Here is a 21,089-nt window from a genome sequence, read left to right on the forward strand (position 1 = left end):
ATATCCCCTTTCACTCCCACGCAATCCAAGAAGATTCAATAATACTTTTCCGGTTCTAAATATAAAACTCATTTTATAGTATAAATTATATTACAAAATAGATCATATATTAAGAACCGGAAGAGTAACATTTATTCATCTGGAAGACCAACATAAATATATGATAAGAGCATTAATTCAATCAGACCCATCTCTCTTGGCCCAACACAATAAAGCCCCTATACATAACGGCACCTGATATCAAGACTAGTTCAAACTAGAATCTTAGGATACTATATGATATAAATATCACTACAAAAAAATAGACTTTAGGCGACGACTTTCGGCGGCGACAAAAAAAGTCGCCGCTGAAAGTCCACTTTCGGCGGCGACACCAAAAAGTCGCCGCTGAAACCAAGACTTTCAGCGGCGACAAAAGTGTCGCCGCCGAAAGTCGACTTTCGGCGGCGACTTTTCTAGTCGCCGCTGAAAGTTCGCCATTGAAACCAAGACTTTCGGCGGCGACAAAAGTGTCGCCGCCGAAAGTCGACTTTCAGCGGCGACTTTTCTAGTCGCCGCTGAAAGTTCGCCATTGAAACCAAGACTTTCAGCGGCAACAAAAGTGTCGCCGCCGAAAGTCGACTTTCAGCGGCGACTTTTCTAGTCGCCGCTGAAAGTTCGCCATTGAAACCAAGACTTTCAGCGGCGACAAAAGTGTCGCCGCTGAAAGTGGACCTTCAGTGGCGACTTTTTTTGTCGCCGCCAAAAGTGGACTTTCAGCGGCGACTTTTTTTGTCGCCGCTGAAAGTATAATATAATAATATATATTTTATTTTACAATATTAATAAACAAATTGCCGAAAATGGACCTTCAGCGGCGACTTTTTTTGTCGCCGCCAAAAGTGGACCTTCAGCGGCGACTCTTTTTGTCGCCGCTGAAAGTATATATAATAATATATATTTTATTTTACAATATTAATAAACAAATTGCCGAAAATGGACCTTCAGCGGTGACTTTTTTTGTGGCCGCTGAAAGTGGACCTTCAGCGGCGACTTTTTTTGTCGCCGCCAAAAGTGGACTTTCAGCGGCGACTCTTTTTGTCGCCGCTGAAAGTATAATATAATAATATATATTTTATTTTACAATATTAATAAACAAATTGCCGAAAATGGACCTTTAGCGGCGACTTTTTTTGTCGCCGCCGAAAGTGGACCTTCAGCGGTGACTTTTTTTGTCGCCGCTGAAAGTATAATATAATAATATATATTTTATTTTACAATATTAATAAACAAATTCAATCTGGCTCAGCGGCAAGAAGGTTGGACACGAAGGGAGGCGGTCACGAGTTCGAACCTGGAAGAAGACACATTTAAGGTGAAAATATTTAGACGATGACGTGGCGAGGAGGAGTGACGTGGCAATGACGTGGAGGTGGCTAGTGATGATGTGGCAGTCGGCGGTGATGACGTGGCCGCCGATGGCGATGACGTGGAGGTCGACGGTGCTGACGTGGCGGCCGGAGACGATGACGTGGCACTGGCGGTGATGACGTGGCATTGTAAAGCCAATTCTTCTTAGGCATTACTTTCAGCAGCGACAAAAAAGTCGCCGCAGAAAACACTTTCGGCGGCGACATTTGTCGCCGCTGAAAAGTCTTTCAGCGGCAACAAGATTGTCGCCGCCGAAAGTGTTTTCTGCGGCGACTTTTTTGTCACCGCTGAAATGCTTTTCAGCGGCGACAAATGTCGCCACCGAAAGTGTTTTCGGCGGCGACATTTGTCGCTGCTGAAACTTCTAAAAGTCACCGCTGAAAGTATCTTTTAACGGCGACCTTTTTAGTCGCCACTGAAAGTTTTTAGCCACGGCTGCTACGGCAACGACTTTTCAGCGGCGACTTGTCGCCGCAAAAAACTTTCGGCGGCGACTTTTATACTTTCAGCGGCGACTTTTGTCGCCGCTGAAAGTCAATTTTTTTGTAGTGTATATATATGTATGTATATCAGATTGTAATCATGCAACTACAGTATCGCGATCAACAGTACACAAGCGGACTTATTCTTTAATTTAGTTTACTCATTAATCTCATACGTTTTCCAGTTTACTTTCCCTTTTGAGCACTGAGAAGAACATGAGCATCAACATCTTTTGATATGGTCGTTGCCAAGTCCAAGTGGCCTTTGGGATCTGGGATTCCTTCATGGATCTTCTCAAAAAAGAAGCTCCACTTTGCTATGCCACCACCTCCCTCTTTCTCTGTTGCTTTCAATATGAACTTAAAACTCTTGTATTCTTTCTTAACATCTCCTTCGAATAACTCCTTTTTCACTTATTTGTTCTCTTCGTCAAGCTCTTCAAATCTCACATTGCATTTCACCACCTTCCCGTCTGCACGTTTGTTTATATATCACACAAAAATTAAGAATCAGTCATAACAACAATAATTTACTCTTAGATTTTGAGCAGAATACAAGTCAGTTTCTAATCGTTCATCATATACAATTACTACAGCCAAGGACAATCAACTTAGCTAGAGCGATCATTAAAAACACAAAACCCTAAACCATCTTTCAAACTTTTCAAGACAGTTTCCCTCAATCGATTCTACCCCAACTTTTTAATTATGTGTTCTCGAATCTCAAACGTAATTTCAGGGACTATTTATAATTGTCACCATAATTTTCTTTAAATTTATTGTACAATCGAATCTTGCCAATAGTAATTCTGGAATTCTCAAATGAAACAACTAGGTGGTGTGGGAAGGCAGTGCTAGCTTCGCTGATCTTACATATACACAATCCATGGTGAAACTGGAATTCTCAACTTCTTCAAATAATTTTCTTCCTTAATTATTCCTGTTGGGATCCCAGTATCATCCGGCGATAGCGACCCAGATGCATATTATTCCTATGAGTGTTTATTTTTGTTCCTTGTTTTCTTGTTCTCAGAACAATTTTATAAAAAAATTTCTTAGAACAAATTTTGAAAACAAAAAAATAAAAGAATTTGTTTGGATAACAATTTAAAAAATCACATTGAAAAAAGACCAATAGAAAATCATACTTGGCAGGTGATAGTTGTCATTAGTAGTGATATATGATGGATAGTAGGTGAGAAGAGAAAAAGATTTCTCAAAATATTTTTAAAAAAAATAAATAACACAAAAACAAAAACAAAAAAAAAGTATAAAAGTTGTTTTGGTTTTTTCACTTTTAAAAACATGTTACTGTTTTTTATTTTTTTAAAATAATCAACTAGAAACAAATTATCAAACAAGTATTTTTAATTTTTTTTAAAAAAATTTGTTTTCAAAATAAGAAGCGAAACAAGCGCATAATCTCCCAAAATCAATGATATTCGTCTTTAGAGGAAGTAATATAATGAATCACTTTCACTAAAACAGAGATATAGGTTTTGTTTTCTTGTTTTGAAAATAGTTTTTTGTTTTAAAAAAATTTAAAAAAACTTTGTTTGACTATTAGTTTTTAGTTAGGCGTTTTTAAAAATAAAAAAAAGAAATTTTTTTTAAAAACTAAAAAATAAAAACAATTTTTAGTTGTTTTCTTTTCTTTTTTATGAATTTCTTATTTGGTAAAATTGGGGAACTCCTCTTTCCTCCGTTTGATGGCCTTTTTTCTAGTTGAGGACTTCACTTCCCATCAAAATTTCACCCTCCGGTTTGGGTATATTTATTTTCAAATATAATTTTTCAGAACAATTATCCAAATAGATTTTTTTTTTCCAAAACTTGTTTTACAAAACAATCTTATAAAATTGTTTTAAGAAGAAAAGACAAAAAACAGAATCAAACAGACCCATAATTATTTTCGTGGGTCTTACATCATGCTTATTTAAGTATCAATTATTGGCGTATTAAATATTATCAGAAAAGTATTAGTAGCTGTAGATGACTGTGCATTAAAGTTTTGCTACAAGGACAGAAGATTTTTAGGAAGAGAGGTCTAATTAAGGAGGCACACAATAGATGAATTTAAGGACTCCTTCATCTTAATTTTTTGACGGAAAAAAATAATAATCTTTATTCATTACCATGTGCATGCGATATACAACTATGATTTTTTTTTAATAATAACAACAATTTTACTTTTTTTACCAGCATTTACAACTCTAGGTGTAGGAGTTAATTAAAGGGTTGTTTTAATTTATACGTCACCAGAAATCGCTTGTATAAGTTGTGAATATAAAACTGGCAAAAAAATATTGTTAATATGAACGACAATGCAATGCAATGCAATATTTGTTAAGGAGGAATATCATTTTAGTCTGTACATATAGATTTGGTATCACTCATCTTCCATTACAACATACTAACTCGGCTATTTAATATAAGGGCTAATTTAACTTTTAATTTATTTTTAAATATAACACTCCAATTTATTGTGTCTCATACTTATGTATTTTTTCTCAAGATAGTTTCTGTAATAGTTATACATGTTATTAAAAGTTTTATCAAGTGATTAGTTTTAGCTAATTCACTTGATTAGCAAGTTTATTTTAGAAAAAACAATATCTATTTATTACTAACTTAACTAACTTTTTTTAATCTGCTCAATCAATTAATTAACTCTTATATTAAGGACAAGAGGTAGTATATATCAACTTAAGCAACGTTCAAAATTTGACAACCTCTTGATTAAAAATTATATCTGCACAACTCCAGTAATATTTAGAGACACACAAAAATGCGTGTGTCTTGTCAAGGGATGATGATTTAAATTTATTAATTTTTTATTTGAATGCGATAATAATCTTGAAAATAATTAATATGAATCGATTATATATGATGGGATTGCCTACTTTGATCTTATCGTGATCATGATTTACAGCTCCACATGTTTGGCGTGTTACCCCAAAATTTTTTTTATAAAGAAATAATTTTTTAGTTCTTTAAATTTAACTTGGTATGTATAAACTTTTGGCTCAAGTAAGCTTTAGTCCTTAATATTTTAATTTTATTTAATAAATTAATGCTTATCATACATGATTCACGTTGTGTCATCACCCAATCATATCCTACGTGGCAAGATAATTTTTTATTCTTTAATTTTATTATTTTAATAAACAACTTGGGAATATCTAATTGAAATGTCTACGCTGAATACTTTGTTATCCAGAGTATCTAAAAGCAGAGCAGACTACAAAACTAGCGCAGATGAAATTTTATATCAAATACTACTATTTTTCAGTAATTTGGTATATATTACTACATCAAGATTGAGAATTTTATAAAATTAGATATTACTCAGATTGATTAATGCTAATCCATAAAGTTATTAAATTTATAAAATTTAATCCAACAGTTCATCCTTCATGAGAGCATCGGATTCCATTCCGACAAGACTCTACCTTATTGAATGCAATTTAATTTACAAATAATAATAATAATAATAAAATAAAAAAATTAAATTGCAAACCTTCCAACTGTCTTCTACATGATTTATTAATGTTCTTGAATGTTACAAAAATCACGTTGTCAATGCTATTAAAAACATTCATTTCACAAACAGTATACTCATCTGGTCTTATTTATAAGTTATTTTCAGCATGTTTTATATTAGACCAAGGAAAATTTTAAATTTCATTAACTCTCATTTAAAATTTAATAATTTTTTTAACTTTATCCCTATTTAATATGCATTTGACTTCATGTAAACAAAGTTAACACGATAATAAATAAGCGTAGAATTGTCCATTCATACAAAAAAAATTTCTTAGTGTCCTATAAATGAGACTAAAAAAATATTTTCTCTCTACTCTATAAATAGGACCAGAGGAGTATTTCTCTGAGGATAATACTTATATCAATTTACTTATATCCATTATATCAAGTTCTTCAATTACAAATGATAATGTGTCTTATTTTTTAAATATTAGCATTTAATATTATTTAATTATAATTTCACATAAAATGAAAAGAGGCACATGGTCTTGTGTGATAAGAGAACTTGATATAATAAATATAAGCAACTTGACTTAAGTTTTTTCTTTTCTCTTATCCTATTTATAATGCATTTTAGCATATTTTACATAACCAAGGACAATTTTAAACATTATTAACTCTTCATTAAAATATAGTAAATTTTAACTTTAACCCTATTTAATATATACATATTTTAAAAAAATATATCCATAATACTATAATAAATAAAAAATAAAATAGTATATTCATGCTAAAACTTAAAGGGAGTCATTTATAAATAGAACTAAGAAAAACTTTTTCTTTCTGCCTTATAAATATAAAACTACAAGAGTAATTTATTTCTTTTAAAAAATTGCAACTTTTAAACAAATACAAAATAAGCAAAGCGCCTTATATATTAATTTACTGACAATTTAATTTCCCAAGAAGTGACACTTTCAAAAAGGCACTCCCTGCTGTCTAAGATTCTTGTTCGTTTTTTCCAACCCTTGATATAAAATTCAAATAACCAACTTTATGTGTAATAAAAAATTACATAAAATTAGTTAATAGTAATAAATAGATAAGAAATATATTTTTGTTTTCAAATATGTTCTTGTAATAAAAAAAATGAAAGAGAATATATGAAAAATTTAACAAGAGAAAATGTAGGAGGAATCAAAATAAATGCATTAAATGTGGAGATAAACCTAAATTAAATCTTATAAAACGGATAACAATTATGTGACATCTCTAAATTTGATCGGAGAGAGTAACTTTAATAAGTTGCTTAGTTGAACTGAGCAAGGCCTATATATATAATTACAGTTACATATAATTAATATGCAAAAAAAATTAAGTTTTTGAGGCTGTTAATAATTTATTTATATTTACGTTAATATATTAGAATATATGTAATTATTTTGTGACATATTCTCTCACTCACTCAGTCCAATTGTTAGATTTTTTTTTTCATTGTAGTCGGCAAAATATGAAGAGAGTGAATGCTAGCGGGATTTTGAAGGGCTGTACCTCTTAAGCTATGGGCCCATGCGAATAATTTTTCAAGTAGGACCTTTTGTATTGTCTTATAGAAGATAATTATGTTCGAGGTATTGTTGCACATTAAATATAAGTACAAAATTTGAATTTTGATTCGCATGCTAAAAGACTGGTTTAACATATGAAACTTAATTGCTTTGGTATGTTTATGGAACTTAACATTCATCCATCCCAAACCATACAGATTTAACATATGAAGATTCAATACCACTTATGTATCCATATATTTCAACAACCAACGAATAAATACATGATAAAAGCATTACTTCCGTAAATCTTAAAACCGTCAATCGTTCATAGTAGAATTCAAACACACTTGAGACACATGATTGCCCAATGCATGAAATCAACAACACAGACCTTATTCTTCATAGTTCATCACACACTTTTGACATCAGACGACACAATAATACATATAAGCTCTCAATCAACAGCACACAGACAACCTTATTCTTTAATAATTTAGTTTACTCATTAATCTCATTCGTTCGTTCTGGTTCACTTTCCCTTTTGAGCGCTGAGAAGAAGATGAGCATCAACATCTTTTGTCATGGTGGCTGCCAAGTCCAAGTAGCCTATGGGATCTGGGATTCCTTCATGGATCTTCTCATAAAAGAAGCTCCACGTTGCAATGCCACCACCTCCCTCTTTCTCTGTTGCTTTCAATATGAACTTAAAACTCTTGTATTCTTTCTTAACATCTCCTTCGAATAACTCCACTTTCACTGATTTGTTCTCTTTATCAAGCTCTTCAAATCTCTCCTTGCATGTCACCACCTTCCCGTCTGTTGTTTCCCATTTACAAAAACTAAGAATCAGTCTCAACAACATCAATTTACTCTTAGATTTTAAGCAGAATACAAGTCAGTTTCCAATGATTTAATCAGTCGTCATATATAATTACTACAACCAAAGACGATCAACTTAAGTAGAGCAGCCATTAAAAACACGAAACTCTAAACCATCTTTCAAACTTTTCAAGAATGTTTCTCTCAACCGATTCTACCCTAACTTTTTAATTGTGGTCTCGAATCTCAAGCGTAATTTCTGGGAACCATAATTTTCTTTAAATTTATTGTACAATCGAATCTTACCAACAGTATAAGTCCAGCGCTTAGAAGATCCAATGGCGTGCCAGTCATCTCCTTCATGAAGCTCTCCTGCATGGACACAACTAGTGGTGTTGGAAAGATTATGAAGTTGCTTGGTGAAGAACTGGAAGAACTCAGTCGCAGGAGACTTGATCTCAATTTCAATCTCCAATTTGCCACTAGGAGCCATAGCTTCTTCAATGATACACTGATGATGTGAGATCTCAAATTCAAGATAATCTATCGAGTGGGACTACTGGTGTGGGGAGAGAACGCTAACTTCATTTACTTTTATACACAACCCATGATGGTAGTATCTGCTAAATCACCTTATTTAATTTAATTTAATTTCAGAAATTAATCGCATGCCTTACATGATTTTTCATGTTTTGTAATCATGCAAAACGATAACTGTGCCTCTAGCACCCTAAAGAATTTTGTGGCTCAACTAAATCTTAAAGTATTTTCACATGTGCGTTTAACGCTCTAAAATATTTTGTGATACATCTAAATTTTAAAATATTTTCTCATGTGCGTCTAGCAGTCTAAAATATTTTGTGGTGCAATTTTGCTATTAAAGTATTATGGTGATAGCTGCATAAAAAAAACCGTACTGGATGATTAATGAAATATCTCAAGATACTGGATGCACTTAAAAAAAATTTCAAGATGCTGGATTAACCATGAAATACTCTAGGATGTACTTGCATTTGCGAGGTGTTATTTGTGTGCATATCGATGGCAAAATATATACACACACATTGGCTATTGTATTTAATATCCAAACTAAGAATTCATTTATCTTCCTCTCTCTCTCACACGCACAAAATCCAATTGTTAGATTATTTTTTCACTGTTGTCGACAAAATATGAAGAGAGTTAAATCCTGTTATAGTCGATTGAAATGGGAAAAAAAAAACAGAAACTTGTCATAAGGTTCTAAGAAAAGAATTTAATTATCAAAAAGTTTCAATAACAAGTGAATAATTATTATTTTCTATACTAAAACTTGTCATTGCATATTTTTCAGTTGTTAACGGGCTTTGGAATAATAAAATTCCTTTCTTGGGACTTAAATGCAATTCCTCCAAAAGAAAGCCTGCCGGATTATGAAGGACTGTGCCTTTGGGCCATGGTTCCATGCCAATAATTTTAGGAGAATTACCAAAAAGTTTTAAAAAAATTTAATTACTAAAAAGTCCCAATGATAGGTGACCAGCCTAATCTTATTATTATTTTCTACTCTAAAATTTGTCATTACTTACTCTCCACTTGTTAATGGACTTTAAGGTAATTAAATCTCATCCTTAAGATTTGATTGTACTTTTCCCAATAATTTTCTATGTAGGAACTTTTGTACTCCATAAGATTTCATGTTAGTTTGGTATTTTGGCTTTTCTGCATTTTTCTGTAAAGAGTTAGCACGATTTTTTGTCTTTTAAGTTTGTACAAATTTTGATTTTAGTCTCTGAAATTTCAAATCATAAATTTTGGTCCCTCAACGGATAAAGGTTTTTATTAAATTATAGGTACTAAATTTTAAATGAAAAGAAACTTGAGGGACCAAAGCCAAAACAAGAACAAATTTGAGAGATAAAAAATTATATTAACCCTTCTTTAAATTATAGGCACAGTCGTGTAAATATACCTTTATTGAAAGCAATTCCATCAAACACTAAATATAAGCACTTTTTTTCATTATATTAATTTGCTACTCCTTTGAACCTAAATGGGTTCAAACTTATTTTATAATGTAATTATATTTAGAATGAGTATACTGTAAAAAACCAATATTTTCTTGCTAGATCTAGTCCCCTTGACTGCGTTAATACTTTGATGGAACACAAAATTCATCAACCCCAAACCATACAGCTCTGGCAAGACAGACAAGAAATAAATGCTCCATAATTCATGCTACTATGCGGTCATTGATTAATTTTTGAATTGAAGCAGTAGTGGCGGAGATGTAATCTCACATAGAACCAAGTGTAAGGCAGTGATGTTGTTGCTATATTACCTCCACTCCTTAGAATAACTACATAAGTAATTTATGAATATTAAAAAATTAATTAAACTAGTTATTTGTAATAAATAGATGTTGTTTTTTTTTAAAATACTCTTATTACTCATATACTTCCTTCAGTCCTATATATAAGCTTAACTTTTGGAGAGGAGTCTGATCCAAAATATAAGCATCAATTTTGAGTTTGTCTGAGCATTTATTACTTTTTCCCCCTTCTATTTTGCTCTTAGTTGACTAGATTTACAACTCCCTCTCTCTTATTAATATTACCCTCATATATTCTCTTTCATCATTTTTTTTTCATTTATTACCTCTCTTATTTAATCTCTTAATAAAAAAAGATATATTTGAAAAAAAATACATTTCTGACCTATTTATTATTTTAAACTAATTTTAACTTTTAGTTCATTAAACGTGATTCGGTTATTTGAAACTTATATATAGAACTAGAGGGAGTACATAGACAAAATGGACAAACATTAGAAACAAAGTGAATTGAGATCTTATATTTAGAATCAAATTGAATCTCTAAAGAATGGGAGGTATTGCACTGGAATTTGTCTAATGAATCTGTCTGTTTTTGGAAAGAAAAAACTATAATATCCTGTCTTATTGTAAAATACTCTTAAATTGAAGTATCTATATGTACTGAACAAAAATAATTTGAGAATTCTATTGTGACACGCAAGACATGCACGTTTTTAAAAGCTATTTCCATTACCTTTCATGTTCTCATTCCATAAGAAATATGCTTCTATCTTGCCAAACAAGGCCTTAAGACAGAAAAGATATATAACTTCATAAATTTCACTTTGAAAAAGACACGAAAGTGAATGCGTGAGACTGAATGGAAAGCGATAGGGATCGAGCATGATGATTTCCCCCCAGTTAGTGGAGAGCTTACTGTGTATTGTACCCTCTGGACGGTGAGAAAATTTTCATATGAATTGGATAATTTTATCTTTCATTTATTTGTGTGTTAACTTTGTTTTCATATAGAATATTGTATATTAAATAGAGATAAAGTTGTAAAGTTGTTAAATTTTAAATGAGAGTTAATAAAGTTTAAATTTTTTATTGGTCAGCATAAAACATGTTGGAAGTGATTTATAAATAAGACAAAAAAAGTATATTATTAGATTGAATTTGATTATTCAAATTTAATAATTTTTAAAAGTATAAATCAATTTATATCATTAAATAGAAGCACTCATCCATCATCAGTTGAACTTGCCCCAGTCATTGAGTTTTCCAACTATCTCTTCTCTCTCCTATATTTTCTTTTGTGCGGTGCTTTGTTGTGCTACTCAAATTTAAGCTCTATTAGTCTAAACTCTGCGTGAGCACTGATAAATTGACTCATGGAGTGAAGTTAACTTGCCCTTAATTTGTCGCTTTAAGGTTACTCCAAAAATTAACTGAATTAATGCAATATAGTGCACAATCGGGTCGTATTCACTTTGAGGAGCCGAAAATAAAATTAAACCCTAGTAAATAAATACAAGTAACCTAAACTATAAAAAGAATTTTTGATTTTTGAAAAATTGCTAACTAAATGCCTTGAATTAAATTGAAATTAAAATACTTTTTTTTTGTTATTTTTATATAAAAATGATTGAAATAAATTGAAGATGAAAGAACTGAAAATGAAACACACAAAACTCACTGGTCCAAAAAAAAATTGTTGTTGAGTAAGAAATTAAAGTAACTAAAACTCCCTTTTGATCAAGGACGATCAACTTAGCTAGAGTGGTCATCAGATATAATTACTACAGCCAAGGACGATCAACTTAGCTAGAGCGGTCATTAAAAACACAAAACCCTAAACCATCTTTCAAACTTTTCAAGACTGTTTCTCTCAATCGATTCTGCCCCAACTTTTTAATTATGTGTTCTCGAATCTCAAGCGTAATTTCAGGGAATATTTACAATTGTCACCATACTTTTCTTTAAATTTATTGTACAATCGAATCTTACCAACGGTACAAGTCCAGCGCCTAGAAGATCAAATGGCGTGCCAGTCATCTCCTTCATGAAGCTCGCCCGCATGGACACAACCGATGGTGTTGGGAAGATTGTGAAGGTGCTTAGTGAAGAACTGGAAGAACTCAGTCGCAGGAGAATTGATCTCAATTTCAGCCTCCAATTTGCCACTAGGAGCCATAGCTTCTTCAATGATACACTGATGATGTGAGATCTCAAATTCAAGATAATCTATCGAGTGGGACTACTGGTGTGGGAAGAGAACGATAACTTCATTTACTTTTATCCACAGCCCATGGTGATAGTGTCTGTTAAATCACCTTATTTAATTTAATTTAATTTAATTTCAGAAATTAATTGCAAGCCTGACATGATTTTTCATGTTTTGGAATAGTGCAAAAAGACAACTGTCAATACTATTAAAAACACTTATTTGGAGGGAAAAAAAATAAGGATACGTGCTTTTCTATTCTTAATATAAAAACTATATAACTAATTCGTAAATATTAAAAAAATAAAATAAGTATGTTAGTGATTTATAACAAATGTGTACTAGTTCTCTCTAAAATATCCTTTCTAAATCATGTGTATTATAACTAATTCTTGATGAAAATTCTCTTATTATATATAATCAATAGGAATACTTTAAAAAAATAAATCTTAGAGATAAAATAGATTAAGGGCATATATTAGATGTAGGATCAAAATAAACCTCTGGTCTAGCTCCTATATTTAGGATTGAAGGTAATATTATTTTATAAAAGCTATGTTGGTGTTTATTAGATTATAGTAGGCTTAAATAATCAATTCAAGTTCAAGTATTACCAACAGAAGTATACCTTATAATGTGCGTATTTGGGCGTTGAGTAAATGAGTGAAATATATCTAAATTTATATTATTCACTAAGAAATAATCTCTTTCTCACAAGAGTGGCCCTAAATATAAGAAATAAATTCTCTGTCTTAAATTGTAAAGTAATCTTTTCACTTTCACCTATTAAATATATGTCACTTATTATCTCTCTATAATAAATTTTCACTACTTATCTCTCATATACTCCCTCTATAAATAAGAGTAAACTTGAAAGTATATATTCCATCCAGTCCATAATATAAGAAATTGGCTGACTTTTCTCATATACTAAGAAATGAAAGTTTAGACATTAAATATGTAATAAGTGATAAAATTTTCCTATTTTTCCCCCAAAAAAATGATAAATTTGTCTTTAATGTTACATTTTTATTATCTCTCATCTCTCTCTTGTATTTACTAGGGGTGAAAGTGAAAAAAAAAACATATTAATTATCTTGACAATGTCTTATATTTATTATCACAATTTTTTAATATCTTATATTATGAATCAGAGAAAATATATTTATTTTGCACGTTTATTATTTTTAATTAAATTTAAATAACTACGTAATTTTAGTAGTTATTTTTTATAATAAGTAACGGATGAAGTATAATTTTCTCAAAGCGAGGTATATCCTGCAACGGCGATTATGTGGCTCTCAGGTCTTTACAAGCATGAACGAATTTTTGTGGATTATTTCTGTTTTGGTCCCTTTATATTATGTGGTGACGGTAGTGACCCAACAGCAATTTTTCAAATCATATTTAATTCGCGACACTAACAGTTACAAAATGATTAATCGTGCTTATTTAATACTTCCTGTCATTTTATTTACAAGTTTTAAATTTAAAAAGAAGTATAGTTCATTTTATAAGTTTTAATTTGGATTTGTCTAAAGTAAAAAAAATTTGGTTTTGTCTTAACATTTAATATATATTTTTTTAATATTACCCTTAATTATTTCTCTCTTATCACATTTTTCTACATATTCTCTTTCATCTTTTTTCTCATTTATTATAAGACATATTTAAAAACAAAAATATATTTCTAACATATTTATTATTTTAAACTAATTTTAACTAATTGTAAATTATCTGTAAATTTATAATAAGTATCAGAGTAACAATCAACATGTGTCGGTAAATTAATATAAACTCCCACCATTACGTAATATAAGCTACTTCCACGAAAATTTCTTAGTCCACAGTATAAATTATTTGGAGGATAATTAATACTCCTCCGGTCTTTAATATAAGACCCATTTAACTAATTTGATTAGATTAAGGAAGTTTGGTAAGTTAGTTAATTATAAAAAAAGTGACACATTTTTCCTAAAACACCATAATAATCTTTTTTAATACCCCATCTCCTTCTTCTATTTGATTATGGTTGAGGGAGTATCTATGGGGGTAATTTAGAGAAAATTGATAAATATGAGAAATGGGTCTTATATTTAGGACCAAAATCAACTCAAAAATTGGATCCTATATTAAGGACCGGAGGAGTACTTATTTATAAATTTTTCCCTTCCAGTTAATACCTTAATGTGACTCTTTGTTTTTCTCTCTCCTTTGCAATCTCATTTAATAAGTGCAGAGTTAGAAGTTCTTTTTATGAGACAGATTTAATGAATTAATTACTATTACTTTGTTTTGATGAATTAGTTTAAAATAACTTATGAGAGGGAGTATAAATTAATGGAATTAGTTAAAATTAGGTATTTCTTATAAAATATCAAAATTATCCTCAATAAAATTTATTACTTAGAGAAGTTTGGTTAATCGGTTGAGATACTTTATAATTAGTTAAGGATACCAAATGAAGGGGGTGTTTGAGTAGGAAACAAATCATAGTTTTAAAAGTATTTTTATGGTATATGAAGTAAATATGTAGAGGAGTTTGTCTCGATTTATTAAAAAAATACTTTTTAAAATCACTTCTTGAGCAACCCAAACACCCTCGAAAAGTTAATATTTTATATAAAACATGTTAGGAGAAAACGTGAGTCAAGTTACTTATATTCAAGTTCTCTAATAACAGATAGCCATGTGTTTAATTTTATAATTAAATTCTCTTAACATGTTATATTATAAAATATACTTGAGGTCTTCATAATAAAGGCCGAAGAGAGTATTATAAAAAGTAATTACACCATGTGATGACAGTAGATTTAAAGTAGGATTAATATAATCTTTGACCCTTCAAATTCGTAAAAATTTTATTTTTAGTCTCTCAAGTTTTAAATCATGAGTTTTGATCCTTTAAGGGAATTGATCAAGTTTTTATTAAATTATAGCAAGTGAGATTTAAGGAGCCATATAATTCGGAAAGTAATTATTGATGATTTGAAATTGCCTGGTGGAGAGGTTATGCTAAAGCTGAAAGTCATGACAATTATAATTACAAAAAACATAAATATTCTTCTGGTCCTACAAATAACATAAATATTTTTCTGCTCCTATTTATAAAATAAAGAAAATATTTTTATCCTATTTATAAGTCACCTTATTTAATTTTTAGAATGAATTTATAATTTTTTCCTTCATTTATTATAGTATAGGTAGTTAATTTTTAAAAAAAGGTATATATATTAAATAGAGTAAAGTTGAAAAGCTGTTACTTGTTACATCTTAAGAGAGAATTAATGCGATTTTAGATTTTCTTGATTTATATAAAACATGTTGAAAATGTCATATAAATAGGATCAAAGAAGTATTTGAAAAAAATATTAATACTATAAATAAAGCAATCACGCATTTTTGCGCACTAAAAAAACCATACAATTTTAAATAAGTTATATTGGTCAAATCTTACCTCCATTTATAACTTATTAATTTTAAAAAAATTATCCAATCTCAAGTCCTCAGTGTAGGATTCTGTTAACTGATTTGGAGAAATTAAAAAAGTTACTAAATTACTTTAAATTATTTATATTTATTATTTTTTAAACTAATTTGCCTCACTTACAAATTGATATATAATCTAATAATTCACATATATTATATTTTAGAGAGATAATGTAATATATACTAATAACCTCCTTAATATTTCTAAATTAGTTAACTAATTTTATACTCCCTCCGTTCCTTATTATAAGAGACATTTGATGCTTATAGCATGTTCCTATATATAAGAGACGCTTACAAGTTGTCTCTACTTTTTTGTGTTGATTTACTATTTTACCCATATTTATTATCTCCAACTCACACTCTCTCTCCCTCCCACTTCTCTTTCTTTTAATAATTCAATTGTCTTCTCTCATGCTCTCTCTCCTTATTAATGAGGGCATTTTTGGAAAAGAATTATACTTTTTACACATTAATTGTTCTTAACTAATTTTAACTGTTTTTTTGATTAACGTACTTCGGTTATTTGTCTCTTATAATAAGGAACGGAGGAGTATTAAGGACCTGATGACTCTAGGTAGTATAATGATTGATCTTGCTCTCACAAAACAAAATATGTAGGACAATTATGGTTCACAATGATTGTTGCTGTTTTGGGCTAAGCACATATATTCTTTTATTACACTCAATTATGTTTGAGATACTGTTAGACACTAAACAATAATTTAATCAAAAAGTTCACAGGTATTGCCTGGCCCACTTATTAATAGAAGAACATCACATAAGCTTGCATCGAGATTAATTAGTTTTCATTACTTTAATGTTTTACCTCTGACATTTTTCACTAGATATCGAAAAAACAAATGGCAGGATTGAATTATAGGAGAATTTGCTACGTCCAACAATAATTAATAGAAGAAGCTATTATTAGCAGTCCATGTCATGCTTTATTGTCCAGATTCACGTGCAGTAATATGAAACAAGACCAAGAGAAATTTATCCTGGATCTTATAGACAAGAACAAATCTTGTATGTTAAGAAAACAGTAATACTACGGCCTGTCATTCATTTAAAAGTTAGTTAGAAGTTGAATTTGATCTTAAATATAAGACCTAAATTCACTTTGTCTCCCAAATTTATAGTTTTTTCCTCAAAATATTACTATTGGTTGTTAGGGGTTCTTACTAAGGGATAGTTCCAATGTACATGATTAAAGAGAGTAGTTTAGAAAAGTAATGACACATTTGTTATGAATAACTAATTTAACTAATTTCTTAAATATCCCCAAATTAGTTATTCAACTATTAGACGCAAATTTTTCGTTAAGAATTTCAGCACTCCCGTGAACATATAACAACGCCGGAGTAAATATGAAAGTGTGTTGTAAGTGCAGATAACTGGAATAAGGTCCCAAAACTTCAAAATGCAGGTAAAATTAAAGTCTTTGGTGGGCACGTGGCCAACTGCTTCGTAATCCTACCTTCGCTCCATGATATGGAACGTTAGTTAGAAGAAAATTATGGTTCAAAATATAAGATATTATCAAAATAATTAATGCGATTTTTTTCTACTTTCACCCCTATTAAATGAGAGAGACGAGAGATAACAAAAAGTGTACCACTATGATCTTTTTTATTTGTCATTGTAGGAGTTTCTCATATACCAAGAAAATCATTGAATAGATGAAATCTTTCACTTTTGCCCTTATTAAATAGGTAGTATACTTTCTCTCACTCATTCCCTCTCTCTTCACCTTTATAATCAACATCGGCAAAATTAGAAATGAAGCATTAAAAATGGTGTAAGTGACAAATAATAAGGACTAGAGTGGCAACATTAAAGGCAACTTTATCATTTTTTTAGGAGTAAAATACAAAAAATTATCATTTAGAACATATTTAATGACTAAACTTTTATTTATTGGTATATAAGAAAAGCTAACTAACTTTTTATATCATGCAAGGGAATAATAATGAGGAGGCCTCTCATAAGGGATGAGATCTTTTTCTTATACTGTTAATATTAGTACTTCCATATATTAAGTGGTTGGTGGTTGATATTCAAGCTGAACTTTTAAAATTTATAAACCACATTTCACATGCAGGCAACGTGGGACTTATAATGTTATTGTCTGTCGGCAGCGTTACTAATTTCAATTCACCCTATTACTTAACCATTTCTATTGAAGGAATTAAACATCCTAACTTATTTCCTGATATTAAATTTTCACCGCAATGTCACAGAGAGTTGATCTCATGCTGTAATAAATCCTAGTTTATGAATGATATGAAGTGATTAGTTATAAATTTATATATATTGAGAATGTTGAGTAGGGAATGAAGGGCGAAACCTCTAATTATACTCTCAAAGAGAAGAGGGAGCATAAGAGTAAATGTGTGAGAAATAGCAGGAGAAAATGGGACTCAAAACCTGTCACAATTGTGATATTCTTTTATAACTCTCACGTATAATGTCTCCATAAGGGATAATTAATCTCCAGGTTCTTATAGTTTCATCTGATTTTTAATTAGGTCCTTATAAAAATTTTTCTTTTTATCAGATCCTTTTACTTTCGTGTGTTTTTAATTAGGTCCTTCTATTTTTTTTCTTTTTATCAGGTCCTTATAGTTTCACTTATTTTTTAATTAGATGTTTTGTAGTTTTTGAAAAATTATTTATTAACTTTATTCTTTAAAATTAATTTCATTTTTAAATTAATAATTATATAATTGGACAAAATAATTAATATAATCATTTAGTAATTAATAAATAATCAGAATAATAATTATACTTAAATAGAAATTATTTATAATCATATTTTAATTTTAGATAAATTTATTATTATAATTTGAATTTTATAATTATAAAAATTCGAATTGAAAATAAATAATATATTTGTTTAGTTAAAAATTTAAAAGAATATTAACATAAGATTGTTACAATAATTTATTATTTTTAAAATGTTATTATTTGTAAAATAAAGAATAAAAACTACAAGGACCTAATTAAAAATAAAGTAAAACAATAAGGACCTGATAAAAAGAAAAAAAATTATAAGGACTTGATTAAAAATATATGAAAGTATAAGGATCTGATAAAAAAAAAATTATAGGGACCTGATTAAAAATCAGTTGAAACTATAAGGACTTATATATTAATTATCCCTCTCTATAATAAACAGTTCTAATTAATAATTGTGAGATTTTATCAATCACCCGCTACCCTCGATATTCTATAATTTGCTGACTAGAATTTTTCACATTGATACAAGAACACGAGAATCGTAGTTCCTGAAGATTATAATTTTCCTAATATATATAATATGTTTTTATGTCCTTATAATTCAAAATCCCTCCTGGCATCATGCATATATTCCCAATTCATGACAACATACTCAGTTTCAATGGAAATTACTATTAATTTGATCCCCAACATTTACCCCGAAATTAATTTATATATGTGCCCTAAGTATATAATTTTTTTTTTTCATTTCTAAAACTTTTGGATCAAATGAAAATTTTGGCATTCGGCCATTGCAAAGTGAAGTTTCTTTTTTAACTTCATTTAATTTAAGAAATTAATAGTATAGTACTTCTCTGATCCTAAATGTAAAATCTATTTTGTAGTGTAAATTACACTAAAAAAATAAGCCTTACATTTGGAATCGGAAGAGTAACTTGCAGATGTCCTCTACATGATGACATGTTTTGGAATCGTTAAAAAAAAGACAACTGTCAGTATTATTAAAAACATTTATTTGGACAGAATTTGGTCCAATAAGAATACCTGTGCTAACAAAAAACAAAATTATTTGGACAAAAATTAAAAATTATATTGGAGTTCATTACGTTTAGTAGGTTTAAATTCAATTTAAGTTAAAACGTTAAAAATAAAAATTATATCTTAATGTGCGTATCTGGGTCTTGATTTAATGATTGAAAATATCTCAATTTATATTATTCATGTATAATTTTCTCAAAATCAGAGGTACGCTAGCTGCTATGGGGCTCACAGGGCTTTATCAGCATTTACTAATACTCGTATTTGTGGATTGACAGTTCTGTTTGGGTCCCGTTATTTATTATGTCGTGATAACGAACCAACAGCGATTTAACAAATCATAGTTAATCATACGACCCTAAAACTTATAAAAAATTATCTTCGAGGGACAAATATGATATTTACTCAGTTTGACGATGACGATGATAATTCCAAAAGTAATTGATGATTTGAAATTGCCTCGAGGGGTTATAATAACATAATAAGTACTCATGCTAATTGAGTACTTATTATTTTATTGAGTAACTTTCCTTCGATGATAACTTATTAATAAGTACTCATAATAGGGATTTGAATTTGTAATTGAGTAACTTTCCTTCGAAATTTCAAGATTTTTCGCACAACTTTAATATCACTTTTTAAGATTAAGAGGTGGCATGTGGGATAAAACCCATGCTAATGAAAATGACCATTTTTTAAATGTGAGTAGATTACGAGGCCATTCATGTATGGACATTTTTAATATGTTACCTTGTGATATTCATTAAGTGTGGGACCTATTGATATAGCGATTACATAATTATTGATAAGTAAACATTTCAATTAAAAAATGATATAAACAAAGCAACCACATATTCTAGCATGCTAAAAAAACCGTATATTTTAAATAAGTATTATTCATGGTTTCTTATCATTTTTTATTATTCATTAAATTTTCTTTATATATATATATATATAATATGATTGATCTTGTGACACATTTCTCACAAGACATCTACGATTTTTCTCAGATTGCGCTCCATAATATTGTTGTTTTTTTGGTGAATTATAATATTGTTTTCATAAAACAGTGGACGGTAGAAATGAGTATATAGTGACATTTTTATTTCTTTAGGTTTAGTTACGTGGAGGATGGATGATCGTGGGTTGCTTCTAGGGTCCTCCTCATTTACGATAAGGTGGCATTGATGTCGGGCTACCAATGCATCCCACTAAACCATTTTTATTATTTTGAATCAACTAAAGAATTTATTTTTGTTCATTGTCATGTCACATAGGAGGTGGTTGTGGCGTAATAAATGATGTCATGGTTTATCATACGGCCAATTATTATTATTATTACTACTACTACTATTACTACTCATCCGGTCCTAAATATAAGACCCTTATACAGACTAGTGTAAGAGTATTATATTTAGAACCAGAGGAGTATTATCATACGGTGAAGATTTGGAAAAACTAAACGTACAACTCAGAATAGCAGAACATAGGGAATAATTAATCCATGCATATGTAAATCTCAGTCTTGCATTGGCAAACTGTGAAATTAGCTT

At 29.8% G+C, this 21,089-nt stretch overlaps 1 protein-coding gene across 2 annotated transcripts in view; it reads right to left on the reverse strand.

The window, feature by feature from the left end:
* Nucleotides 1-7,144: 7,144 nt before the first annotated feature.
* LOC114717922 (MLP-like protein 43) overlaps nucleotides 7,145-21,089 on the reverse strand; it is a 28,041-nt gene continuing 14,096 nt past the window's right edge. Inside the window, exons 1-2 of one of the 2 annotated variants that reach the window (XM_028903150.1) lie at nucleotides 8,054-8,302; nucleotides 7,145-7,744 (exon numbers count right to left, since the gene is read on the reverse strand). In XM_028903150.1, coding sequence (XP_028758983.1) covers nucleotides 7,458-7,744; nucleotides 8,054-8,240 — 474 coding nt within the window. In that variant the 5' untranslated portion in view covers nucleotides 8,241-8,302 and the 3' untranslated portion in view covers nucleotides 7,145-7,457. Of the gene's footprint in view, nucleotides 7,745-8,053; nucleotides 8,303-21,089 lie in introns of those variants that run through there. The other variant, XM_028903151.1, reaches the window with a different exon arrangement.

The sequence above is a fragment of the Neltuma alba genome, unplaced genomic scaffold, assembly GCF_004799145.2.
Source record: "Neltuma alba isolate B1F8T4 unplaced genomic scaffold, ASM479914v2 tig00011783_pilon, whole genome shotgun sequence".
Taxonomy (NCBI): Eukaryota; Viridiplantae; Streptophyta; class Magnoliopsida; order Fabales; family Fabaceae; genus Neltuma; species Neltuma alba.